General features: G+C 37.7%; 1 protein-coding gene across 10 annotated transcripts in view; it reads right to left on the minus strand.

The window, feature by feature from the left end:
* ANKRD27 (ankyrin repeat domain 27) overlaps positions 1-13,592 on the minus strand; it is a 41,970-nt gene that overhangs the window by 24,470 nt on the left and 3,908 nt on the right. For 6 of the 10 annotated variants that reach the window (XM_015292432.3, XM_046899463.1, XM_015292436.4 and 3 more), the window contains 11 exons: positions 7,912-8,042; positions 6,358-6,468; positions 5,174-5,330; positions 3,507-3,661; positions 3,142-3,201; positions 2,996-3,049; positions 2,845-2,910; positions 2,690-2,766; positions 2,225-2,346; positions 1,271-1,349; positions 480-612 (listed from right to left, as the gene is read on the minus strand). In XM_015292432.3, the coding sequence (XP_015147918.2) occupies positions 480-612; positions 1,271-1,349; positions 2,225-2,346; positions 2,690-2,766; positions 2,845-2,910; positions 2,996-3,049; positions 3,142-3,201; positions 3,507-3,661; positions 5,174-5,330; positions 6,358-6,468; positions 7,912-8,013 (1,116 nt within the window). In that variant the 5' untranslated portion in view covers positions 8,014-8,042. Of the gene's footprint in view, positions 1-479; positions 613-1,270; positions 1,350-2,224; positions 2,347-2,689; positions 2,767-2,844; positions 2,911-2,995; positions 3,050-3,141; positions 3,202-3,506; positions 3,662-5,173; positions 5,331-6,357; positions 6,469-7,911; positions 8,043-9,661; positions 9,775-10,195; positions 10,287-10,377; positions 12,746-13,592 lie in introns of those variants that run through there. The other 4 variants (XM_046899462.1, XM_040707066.2, XM_046899461.1 and 1 more) reach the window with 3 other exon arrangements.

Here is a 13,592-nt window from a genome sequence, read left to right on the forward strand (position 1 = left end):
TGCTAGTTAAGCTTTTTAAAATTCCAAGAAAAATGTGTTCAAGTTCAAGCCATGCCTACTGTGATGTACTGCATTGCTTTTACAACCACAACAGAATGAAGACAGAAAGTATTAAAAACTTTCTTAAAATTCAACTCTTGAAAAAAAAAAGATGTCATTTTCTCTAGTCACAATGAAGAGACACATACTTCAGATTTAACTACTCCTTAAAGTGTACAGTGAGAAAGTGTTGCTACAGGACTGGCACTTCAGTCACCTCTAATATTTTAGACTATTCAGGAAGATATTCTGAATATCTTACATTCAGGCACTTCTAATATTTTAGCTTCTGCTTTAGGTATAGCTGCCTCCTAACCTTTTAAGTGTGAAAAATGAACTTGTTAGCTGTTCGCTGCTTCTGATTGGATTTATCCCTGCAGTGGTACATAGTCATACAATCTTATCAAAATCACATTTGACAGACTTTAAGAGTAGCTTACTGTTGATCTGTCAGAGAGGTTGCCTTGTCGTATGTATTCTATTGCAGCCTCAATTGAAGTTAGACAGTATCCCAATTCATCCTTCACCGAACTGCAAAGCCGGAAGTTCTTGATGTAACTCAAGTTGGCCATCCTGAAATAAAGTTAAAACCATGAACCATTGAAGTTGACACTAAGATGACATACCTTAATATCACAGCTCATTTCAGACAATCCAGGCACACATTAAACGTGAGTTAAGAAAAAACTTCTAGAAAGACTGTTAGGCTGGCAATATCATAGCTGTTCTGAGCTTTTTGGAAGGATCATAACACTTCAGTTCTTCATTATATAATACGAAGTTTAAAAAGCAGATATAACAAATATGAAGGACAAGGTGAGGACAAAAGTAAGAAATGTGTCACAAAGTTTCAAGCATCGTAAGTACCAGGGTAAATTAATAACAACTGAGATTTGGGATACACAAACGCTATAGTTGCATAAAGTTTTGCAGTTCCAATACAGATGTGGATGAACCAGTACAAAGTCCACACTGGACGTGCAGATCCAATAAAGGGAAGACTTCCCCCATTACAACAGTTTTCCAGACTTGGAATCAAAACCAAACACTTGAATTCCCACTAAGTCCTGAATTCTGTCACATCTTTACTGTTTATCTGACTAGGTTTCTGCATCACATTACCCTTCTTATACGTCAGGTAGGCTATTACTAGAGGTCCAGAAATGTTAGACCCCACTGCACCATTACATACAATATGATGGAGCTTTGTACAGCCTAAGTAGTTACATACCAGTTTGGGATTTCTGTTTTCACAAGTAAATACAGCAAGACAGAGAGAAGATCATCTGCACACATGGTTTCCATGTTAACTAAAAGAGAGAATTTACATCCGATATTAGTAATCTCATGGTTCAAACTAAAACTGATGCCTATAAATGCAGCTCTGCCTCTTACGACTAATGGTCAGCTCTCTCAGTTGACTAGTAACCAATGCAATCTTTCAGAAAGTATGTTCTCAATCTCTCTAAAAATAGACTACCAGGAGCCAAAAACAAATACAGCTGCAATATTTAATTAGCATTCCCTCCTTCACTGGAGAAGTCAGAACGCTGGCTTGAAGGCGAACACTGCCCATTGACATGTTTTATCATACCCCAAGGGCCTTCCTGGAAAAAGAAAGTGATGCTGTGAAGAAAGTAGTATTTTAGCATTCAACTTCATTTGCCTACTGGTAGCATCTTCCCTTTCCAGGCTACATAAAATGAGAATCAGATCAACAGGTCTGTACTTTCCTATCACAGAATCAACAGTGGCACTCTGAACGTAGCACAGAGAAGTTTTGCCTGGCCCTGCCCCCCCAACACTGCATTTTGCAGTGATCCATCTCTAGACTTTTGATTTCAAGATTATCATGGAGCACAGCAAGCAGACAAGAATAAGCCAACAGCAATCTTCAGTGTTTTAAATAGATGACACTTTTTTTCTACCTAAGAAAGTCCTAGATCACATAAGCTTGTCACATGCTCTAGCTAAAACACACAGTTAATCAAGTACTTCAGCTCACTCTTATCATAAAGTGTTGAAGTGCTCATGTTGCGATGATTGATTTATTCAGATATCTGCAGACCTCAATGTAATTGTTTAATCCACAAGACTAATTCAAACAGGTGTTTACATACCACAGTGCATAGATGTTAAGAAAAAACTAATCTCAGAGCTTTATTTTAATTCACTATTTACTGACCTCTTTGGCTAGGAGACTGCATAATAATTTGTACCACTTTTCGTAGACAAAGTAGCTTCTGTTGAGGGGAAGTACATTTGTTCAGCTGACTCAGTTCTCGCTTCGCACGTGGTATATTAAAACTATGAAATAATTTGAAAGAAATTGTCAACATACATCATAGCTCCTGTGCAGGATGCCCAAAATCCAAGTCTGAACTTATTCAGAGCTGAAATGAAGAATGGTATTAACACATTTCTATCTCTACCCTACACTTGCATTTCTGCACCTTGCAGATTGAATGGGAGGCATAAAACCCCAAAAGCAAAGAAGTTCAATGAAACAACTGCCTTAAAATGACAATTTTTCTATCTCAAAGGAATGAAGCATAATAAAAATCTACTATTGTCTGAAAGATAATTTTTTGGCCTGCCAGAAACCTATTTGAGACAGGATCTAAGTGACTGCTCAAAAACTAACACTCACCTAAACTCAGGCTTTACTCCAATGTCTTTTTGCTGGAGGTCTTGAAGGCTTCTTGTGATTTTGTTAAAAGCAGCATCCTAATAAGCAGAAAGGCAACAAGTTTTTTAAATGCATTGGATTAATGTAATTAATCTTCAGAAATCAAACAAACTTACCTCACTTGCCTCAATAGTCCCCACATATTTAAAGACTAGATCATAAATAGCATGGTGGATATACATCTGTTGGAAAAAAACAAACAGCTTAGACATGAAAGGGACAGCTAAAATTGCTTGCCAATTGTTTTCCTTCATTTCAGATGCTTACTTCAACTGCTTGTTTAATCAGATTCATCTGTTCTTCTTGCTTCGCAAGCATCTTCTAAAAAAGGAAAAGCCACATAAACAGCAAGAGAGTTAAATGATTTATTGCTTAAGTAACACTACATACTATGTATTTAATGATGTGTTTACCAAGTGTGAATCTCTCAGAAGATGCTGGAGACATTTGGTATAAAGTGCACTGACAGAATCCTGGGAGGGAAAAGAAAAAGTAGATTTGGGTTAATAATACGAAGCAACAAAGCATAAAACAGCAAAAAAAGGAGAGCTTCCCTGACTTAGAAGCATACAGTATCAACAAAAGCAAAGTAAGATCTTTAGCTAGAACTGCATTTACATAGTCAAGATGCAGTAATCCACAGTTACAAATTCTTTTCTCCCTTCCTACCTCCCTCCCTGGACTATTCTGACGTAGAAAATCTAAACAGAAAAAGATATCCAAAGCAGTGAAGTGAATTATATTTAGTAAATTAAGCATCAAGCAGCAAGATACTGACTATGTAGTGGCGGAGGCTTTTCCGTTCATGTTCTTTAAATGTTCGGTAGAAGGATCCTATGTATTTATCAAATCTCTCACAGTGCCTTCCCAAGAATTCTCTAACATCTTCGATATTTTTAAGAGAATAAAGGTTTGACGAAGCTGTAGATTCATCTAAAAATGAAACCCAAGAATTAACACATTGAATACACATGCACTGTAAAGCTCTTTCCTCACACTAGATATCAAGCCAACTTGTGTGTAATGAAACATTAATTCAGCTTACTGTGCTTTTAAATGAAGGTGTTGCTTCCAATTATGAAAAGTTATTGCAGTTAAATAACCACACTTAGAGCCAGCTCTCTTGCCTTTTATATCACGTATCTGTTTGGAATAGCTAAAAACTGATTCTTCATGCTATTTTACTCTGGGGGTAATTTATTGCTGCTCATAACTCAAGCGTGAGACAGGCATGAAATTTAAGAAAAGCATATTACAGTACTGACTGAGTGCTCAGGCAGGAAGATAGAGTGCTCTGAACAAGCTGTAAAAAAAATGAAACAAAACAACACCCACATCCTGAACTTTTACATAGCCTACTTAATAGCCTACTATTATAGGCACCCTTTTTTTCTGAATGAGAGGGCAAAGTTGCTCCGTGTAAATGTTGAACCAAATCCACTTTTCTTCTAAATAATACAATTTGATCCCTTGTTTTGAATTCATGCATTTATATATAGCTTTTCCAAGAAAATCTCTAGGCAAGCCCTTCATCTGCACTCAAAGGGCAACTAATAACAGGCTTTGAACTCATTCATTTCACATTACTTAGAAATTACAAGTCACCTCACTTCTGAAAGGCTGCTGTACAACTATACTAATAATAGCCAAAAAGTGAAGAACAGATTTTATGGATATACTCAGTTATAGCTTGAGCCTCTATGTATTTCAGCTATTTTATTTCCAGCATATGTCCACTCTTCTCACAGTACTATTCTCATGCTTGCCCTGTACCACTTCGCCTTCTGTTTACATTCTTACTTATTTAGAAAGTTGGGATGCTTTTAATTCAGAAAAAGCATACATTTCAAGTAGCTTCAGTTACTTATTTGGTACAAAATTTCATAAGGAAATCCTGTTACATTAAAAGCTTGAGTAGCAGCCTTGGAAAGACCATTCTAGCCTCATCAAGAGGCTTTTTCAATATTAGGAAAAAAAAGAATACCTTAAATGAAACGTGACAAGATGACCTCCAAATGAGCTGCTACGTAGCTATGCTACACAGCCTCTAAACACTAATGAAGTGACTATGAATTTACCATAATCCAATTTTGTGCATCCACTTTGCATCTGAAGACAGGTGTGATTAAAGAGATTAAATTCTATCTTTTAACAGACAACACTAAACTAAGCTTTGCTAAAAACAACAACAAAAATCAAGCTTTATCAAGTACTCCATAATTCTTTACCATGGAGATTGAGACACAAGCCCTATAAAAATGAAGTTTGGCTGGCACTAACTTAATGCTTTTACAGCAACATACTAACGTCCACACCAGTATATCAGTAAATGCTGGGAGCTTTCAGTCAACTCAGTACTTTTCAGAATGAATAAAGCACATTAAAGAAAGATACTGATTTGCTTGCTGTGCAAACAAGACCAACTGTTATCACTGCAATACCTACTTGAGTTTTCTGTTTTTTCCAGTGGATGAGCTATGCACAAAATACTAAAGCTCTCTTCTTTTTCATTGTAAAATGTTTCCTCAAAAAGAACAGGTACCGAGAGATGGTAGTTAAAACCGTTTCCTAAGATGACAAGATTTCCTTGTATGAAGATCTCCTGGAAAAAAAAAGTGGAAAAATTCCAAAAAAAACCACAATTACTCTGACTTCTGCATTGCACAGTTATATGTCCAGAGAAATAAGAGAATCTTGTAACATGGAAAAGTCACAGACTCCAGATTTTTCATATTCCCACGCTGTGTAGGTTGAAACAGGGATTCCTGCAATTTACAACAGCTAGCTCAATCTTGCTTGTACTCACTTTCCTTACAAGCCCCCCACTAAAGAATGTTTGGAGGGTATCTGAAATCAAGTAACTATTTGCAGATTTTCAAGCACTTGAAGTAGAAAGGGAACTGAAAACAAAATTTATATTTGTTGTCCAGAGTTCAGCCAAGTAAGACACCATCCAGCTTGTCTATATTTCTCATACTCAGCTTTATCTCCTGAAGAATTCCAATGTGAACATCTACAATAAGAATACCTAAATGACTGCCTGCAAATAGGTGCAAAATTTCAGACTGTACTGCAAAAATGGCAAGCAGAAAAAAATTCATCTTAAACCTATGCAGTGTTAGCACTGGTTATAATGGCTTTACATTAGTTTCTAAATCAGGCCTCACATACTACTCAGTACTACCCTAATTGTCTTAAACCTTGGTGAACTTGCATCTGCATACAGTACAGACAGCATGAAGGCTAAAGATGCAGTTAACTAAGTGAAAATGGCCCTTAGGCCAGGCAACAAGATTCCTAACAGCCCAAAATGCAGAGAACCAATTTACAGTCAAAAATTCCATAACTAAAAAACACAGATAAGCTTGACAAAGTTGCTTCACTAAAGTAGTAAACTGAAAATCAGAGTCAGAATCATCTAAATAGTACAACCATTTGAGTCCATATCAAAACAGTTTTCACTAGAAAGCAACATATCCCGGAGAACACCGTCTTAGATGGGTGACATATTTCTTTTGCCAGTTGGCACTAAGTCTTTGCTAGCTCCTGTAACCACCATTAGTTCAGTTAGTTACCAACTGCAGTGAATCATTTACCAGAGCATCCCCAAGATACCAAAACAAACATACCTTTCCATTTAAGGTCTGAAAATTTTCTTCTAGTGGCTTCAGTACATAAGATTCAAACTGGCAGTTGGAAAGACAGTTGCTTGAAAGGCTTCCTTTGCATGGAACTAATACCTAAAATAGAGTTAGATCACAATTTGAAGTTAAATACAATAAATCACCAGTTAAATTCTGATTGCTTTTTGCCTTTTATACTACAATAGGTTGGCACATAAAGACAAATTCTTGACTAGTAAGCAAGACTCATTTTAACATCTGTATATACAATGCTAATCTAATTTTCAGTTTGTTCTGGTATCAAGAAGCTCAAACTCCTACTGTCAATCCAAAAGGAATCTTGAGTTTCCTCTTTTAATTAAGTTATTTTACATTCAGACTATACTTTCTCAGAGTAATTTCAGTCATTTGGAGTAAAGCAGTGGATGAGCACTTTAAAGTAACAGGAAAATACTATTCAATGAGGAAAAATTATGAACAAAGTGTGAGATCTCACTCCTTTCAGTACCAGGAACTCTATACACGCTAAAAAGAAACACATTTCATTGTCAAGAAATGGCATCTTCAAATTGCTTCTGCTTTTGAAATGACAGCCTTCCTTCTCCAGAAATGGCAGTATAACTCAGTACGAGTGCTCTTATCCTGGAAATGTAGAGTCATTCCATTATCAGCTCCAGAACCACCAGTGTAAGAGGTCAGGCTCAAGAGCAGAAAGAAAACTTTGAATGTTAATGGTACACCTGGGTTCTGCAAATATTTGACAGATTTGTCTTCACAAGCAGTGTTCAACTTTCGTTGTTCAGGTTCTCCAATAATCTTCTGAGACTATACAAATAGTTACTAAACTTTAATATACAGGTACTTCTTTAAAAAATGCTTCTTATTCCACATCACTGAGATAACCATACATACTAGAAAGCAGCAAGTTCATGCAAGCCTGCAGTACAGTTAATGCAAAGAATTAAGGATAAGATTAAGATAAGGATGTCAATAATATTAGGTGTTAGAATACAGACAGGACTAGCAGAAATGCTAAAATCTGTTCACTAATCATATCACTACCTTCAGTAATAAGTAACAGAAAGAGCCCTGTTCAATTAAAAGCTTAATTTTATAATCTGATAGAAATAAGCTGAGTTTAATAGAATCTCCACACACTGAGTTTTAGATCAACACTTACAGCAGGATATTCAGATTAGAAGTTTCAAAGAATTGCAGTTTTTTTATTCCAACTCAGTTCAATGGCTTTGATTTGCTATATAAAATACTGTCAGAAATAAGTGATTGTCCATCCGCCAGGGATTTCAAGAGGTCAATCCTAATTTAAATCACAACTGCAAGAATATACAACTAGTTTGTATCAAAGAAAGTACGTTTCCTGTAAAGGTTAGAAGTTCTCACTTCCATCTGTTACTACTGTGCAGTTACCAAGAGGTCCACATTTGCAGAAAAAATGTTTTGCAGCCTATACTGATTTCCATGAGTCTTAGGAACCACGGAATTTAAATAAAATTGCTGCTACTTAGTAAGTTATTTTAGAATACACTTAATTATACTTACAATACCATGGAGTTCTGCAACTTTGCTGCAGAGATCAGGACGTCGCTTCTGAATGGCCAAATAAAAGGGATTTTTCAAGAGGTCTTCATCATACATAGCCATATGGACTTCAGATACCCCAAGGAGATTTTCTAGAAAACATAAGGAGAATGGTTAATGTATAGTACATGGTATCTGTGAATGTATAATATTACAAAATATCAAAGGGGCAATGTCTAAGAAGAAAGAAGTAGCTTCAGGTCTCCCATGTGAGCTGCTAATGTCATGCTTAACTACCAAGAAATTAAACACAGTCACTCAGAAGTTATTCAGAAAGAGCTACACATACAGTCCACACAAATAACAAAACATTTCCTATTACACATGTATCCTCACAAGGTCTCCTTTGTCCTTTAAAGTGCATGATCTGCTGGGAAAAATTTAATGGAGGAAGATGGATATTAAGATCTACATTATAACCAATCTGATACACAAGCTCAGGTCTAACACAAACCAGAAGACAGGAATTAAAAGCTTCTTCACAGCAGATTCTGTAACACTGTGGGACATTGATGCTTTCACAGTAAGCTCAGGTAAGCGACAATTACTGACATACACATCAGTGAGACACCCAGACAGTGTAACAGGAATCCCTGTGTAATGTAATCCCCAACTTTCCAGGGAAAGTTTTAGGAAAGGTACAAGAAGCAGGTATGTATAACCAAGCCGTAATTAAAAAGGCACCAATGAAATCCAGTATTTGTGGTAATCTCTACTTCCATAGAAAAGGTCTCAATCATCTGAAGTCAGACTGACAACATCTGGCAAAACAGCAAGCAGAAAAGCTACCAGAGACAGAAATCCAACTGCTAGACACTGGAGAGCTACCACGAGGTGCGTCACAGGGAAAAGAGGATTTCTAGAGGCACTAAACCTTCTGTTTACTTTTAATTCTCCAGACACAAGGACATGAAAAACACTGATAGGACCCTTCTAGTATAACTTCAGCATTATTTTATTCAGAAGAACAAAGGTTAACAAGCTTACGAGAGCTTAATTAAGTAAAAAAAAAAAAGACATAAGTCTTATGTCTTTTGCCTTCATCCAGATTCCCCAAGGAAATAAGAAAGGTAAGTCACACGGCTTCCTCCTGCAATTTCAGCTGTATGTACCAGGAAAAGGTGAGAAAAGCAATAGGACTTTAATTTGAGCAAGCCATCCTTACACAATTAGCATTTCCAGGTTGGAAATGCCCATGTTGGATGGGGCCCTGGGCAGCCTGGTCTAGTATTAGATATGGAGGTTGGTAGCCCTGCATGCAACAGGGAAGGTTGGAGTTCGATGATCCCTGAGGTCCCTTCCAACCCAAGCCATTCTGTGATTCTATGATTTCCCTGCTTTCTCAAGTCTGGACTTCTACTTAGCACATTACTTGCTCAGTGTGAGCTTCTGATGCTTATCATGTAGTACTTGAAATATTGAGCTATGGCAGTGCCGTACTGGTACCACAAACATGTCCTTCTCCACAGATTGGCACAGAGACATGAAACCACTGTGTTACAGTATAATAGGATGGAAAAATACATCCCCAATTCGCACAGATTTTTAAACAGTCCTTCAGTTTCAGCTATGCTGTTAACTGATCTATTGTCTGTTACTCGATCTACGTACAGTCTGGTCCTTCCTTATAATTAGGCACAAGGAGAACTCAACACAAATGTAATCAATTAAGCCTGCAAGTCATTCCTGCTATAAAGCTATTGGCAGTTACCTGCAGACGGGATAACCTCAGTTGTTTTTAGTGGCTCATGCTAAGGCAGCAGCAGGTAACTGCCTCCAGCAGTTTCTTCTCATGAAGCTCCAGATGATCCACTTTTCAAAAGTGGAAAAATATCTTCTATGAAAGGACATCAATTTTGCTATCCCAGCACTAAGACAGACCTTATCAAGCAGGACTAATTACCTATTAACTGCCTATGAAGAACCAGCTAAGCAATAATTCCAGTAAGACCTTAAATGACTTAGAACTCACAGTTCAACCATGATTCAATGTCAACTTATTATACAGAAGGCAAATGTCATAGAGGGCTGTATGAACACATGCAGCTAGCAAAATCAGCAGCCATGTCAAAGTTTATTTTGGAGCCCTATATTCCTTTTTGGATGCTACACTTCCAGGAAGATGAAATTGACTGAAGAATCTTAAGTGAGGAAGGCAGAAAAGGAGGATGGAGAACACGGTGCAGTGATACTGGTTAAAGTAAAGAAACTGCATGAGATAAGTAAGAAAATCCCCCAGATGTACCAAGGTCTCAGCAAGGGCATTTTGTTCCACATCTGTAGAAGAAATAGGCCTCAGCTTAGGTAGAGAGAGTCAGGTTACAGATCAGGAACAACTTTAAAAAAAGACAAACACATGTTTTAGGTCACTTGTCAAAGCTATCGAGTCTCCAATACTGTAAATCTTTAAGAACCTGTTAAACAAACCTCTACTAGAAGTGATACAGATCCAGCCTTCTAGCCTCACTAGATGATGTGATCTCTCAAGATACTTTCCAAAACAAGCTCTTAGTGAAGAAGATGGCCCACCAAAGCATCTTCACCTGCCTTTTTATTTGTGAATTCATGTTCACTATCCAGTCAACCTGTAGATGAGAATGCTGTGACCCTCTACACAGTGTGCAAGAAGGTATTAGGATGTCAGGGGCTGGGCTGTGGGGAGACGAGCCAAGAGCACACTGACACAAGAAGGCAACTAAGCATCAGACTACAGAGACAAAACTGCAGTGCATATGTGTTTCCAATTGCTATATTGCCCATTTTTCAGCTTAATGAATCTAAGTCCAAAGAATTCTTTCCCATAGTAGAAAAGGGAAGGAAGAACACGTCCCATAGACCTCCCTTCTCCAAAAACCTGCATCTCATCACAGAAGTGAGAAGCTTTGTCTAGTAAGAAATTAAGAACAATATTTAATACCCTAGCAAAACAGATAGAAGGGATATATTGGAGGGGAGAAACTCCCATAGAAAACCTTAGCTTATGAAATTTGCTGTTTGACTGATGCAGCTCTTAAGTCACTGCTTGCATGTAAAGAAAAAATCAGGGTACTGTAAGAACTGTTTCAGTTAACAGATCAACACACTGAGTTTGAAACAGGAATCTTCAGATCTGGCTCATGAGTTACCACATAGAGCCAGGCATTTTGTTTACTGCAGAACTACTGACTGCAGCAATAATTCAAGCTTGAGAGCTCAAAAAAGAAGTGACAAGAATCTGCATTAATTCTAGCATTTTAGCTACTGTAGTGCAACTAAGATGCTGTCAACATGCTAAAACCCCAATAAGGAAGCTTTAACTTTCAGTTCACAGAAGTGTTTGCCAGCCACCTTGAGCAGAAGCAGACTGAAGACTTCGATCTGCTATCTGGGCACATAAAGCTGCAACCAAGTCCCTGCACAGCAGGAAGTAGCAACCAGTAGTCAAATGAGTACTGCTTTGAGAATGGATTCTCCATTTCCTTCTCTTTTCTCACATCTTTCTCTCAGCCCTGCATCTGCGCACTGCTCCGTTAGTGGATGGCTACCATATCTGATTAATGTGTGGGTATGCAAAAGAAAGAATGAAAATGTTCATTAAATTAACCGAAGCAGTTAATCAACTACATTTGTCCAGACAGAAATGGGGATGTATAGGCCACGTAGTATTAGTAACTACAACAAAGCCAAGTCCTTCACACTATACTTCTATAGATCAAGTCTACAGAAACTGAAGAATACATTAAAGACCCCCCCCAGATTTTGGCTCAAGCATTTTTGAGATAAGTCGATTTCTTTCCATCTCAAAAGTTAAGTGCATCTGAACATCACAGCTAATGCATTTCAGTAATTCTAAGAACGCATTAGAATATTCCATTGAGAATTTGTTGGCAGAACACAACATCCAACCTCAATCTAATGGAACTGAAGGGGCAGGTGGTGGAATTATTCCTCCAGTTGCACCTCAGACAGCTTTAGATTTACTAACATTAAGCAAGCAGGAAAAAGCACAAAGTCATATAGGCACTGAACAGTTCTGGTAACGTATAACTGAAAGCCCATTGAAAATTTTCATAAGCCATATTCACTAAGTTTATTAAATTCTATCATGCTAAGCTGTAAAGCAATACATAAGTACTACTTTCAAAATGTTTAAATGGAATCACTTAGCTGTGTGGCTTCACGCCTGTAAACACAGAAGTAGCTCTGATCGCTGGAAGAACAGAAGCCAGCTCATCAGAGAATCCAATAAGCATTTTGTTACTCTTTACAAAAAAAAACAATCCAACATAATCATACCCTTCGAACAGCCAAGTCCTTTGTAGATTAAGAACAAAGTGATAGTTCTAATGACACATCTTGCACCAGGAACAGCTGAAGTGAAAAGCCAGGCAATGGAATCCAAGCATTCCACTTTTCTCCAGAAGAGTGGAAACCAAGTGCTACGACCTTTGGGACTGGGAGCAATAAGCAGTTCTTAGCTATGAAAGTTTTTGTCATTAGGTTTTCCTTTAGAGATACTGAAATCAGGTGCTTTTCACAGGCCTATTCATTTCCAGCTCTTTTTAAGAAAGATTTTGAAATAGTCATTAAAGTAGATGCCACTGCTTTTACTTGACAGCTACATTATGTCCCCATTCTAAAAATCTTTATTCAGTTCTGAAGTATACCTCCTGAATATCCTGCTTTAACATTGAAGACCTAATGAGACATACTACAGAGAACACCTTTCATGACAGCACAAAGGATTCTGTATGGAAACACTTCATATTCAGTGGTGAACAGCACAAGATTGACTTGATTGTTTCACACTGACATCAGTTTCATCTTTGCTTGCAGACTCTTATACAACAGTAACAACCCCAGCTTAGTAAACCAATAACTAGAATATCACTTGCTGAAAAGCTCAGAGGAATGACACAAGTCAGACCAAGCAGTAACTTATTACTCAGCTACAAGTTGTTTATTTCAGAACAGCTAAACATTATACTGAGACTCTGCTGGTAAAGTCTGTAAGCGTATTTATCACATCAGTGAACTGTAGAGCACTGCAGAAAGAAACCTGGATGAAACAATTGTTCCCTAGTCCCAAATGACTTTTCAAACACAGTGGGTTTCTCCCACATTCCCCCCACCCACAAAAGTCTTTCAGAGCACTATTTGTTAGCAGTACAGCTGAATCTAAGCATATCTTAAAGCACTCTGCAAACAGAAATTTAACAGTGGGACTTAAGTAGCCTCAGTCCACATAAAACTAGTTACCAGTTTAACTACAGTTTTATTTGTAGTATTACTCCTCATATTTAGACTACTTGAGGCTAAAAGTCACAGTTTGGACTTGAGACCTCAAATCAGCATTTTCATCATGAAGCAAGAACACCTTCTCTGTTTCTGGGCATACCAAAGAACTCCCACCCCTAATGAATGAGTACTGAGCATCTGATGAACCATGGCTCTGAGACACGTTCCAGTGCACCCTGCTCACCACGAGGGACAGATCAAGAGGAAACTATTTCTACCTCTTACATTCAGCTGCAGCTTACACTGACTTTTACTGAAGTGAAGTATATCAGACTATCACCTCTGAATTATCAGAGCATTGAGTAGTGAATCTGCATCAATCAGCTCAAGGCTTCCTATAAACCAGGGGAAATCTAAGTTATATC

This window comes from Gallus gallus, chromosome 11 (assembly GCF_016699485.2).
Source record: "Gallus gallus isolate bGalGal1 chromosome 11, bGalGal1.mat.broiler.GRCg7b, whole genome shotgun sequence".
Classification (NCBI taxonomy): Eukaryota; Metazoa; Chordata; class Aves; order Galliformes; family Phasianidae; genus Gallus; species Gallus gallus.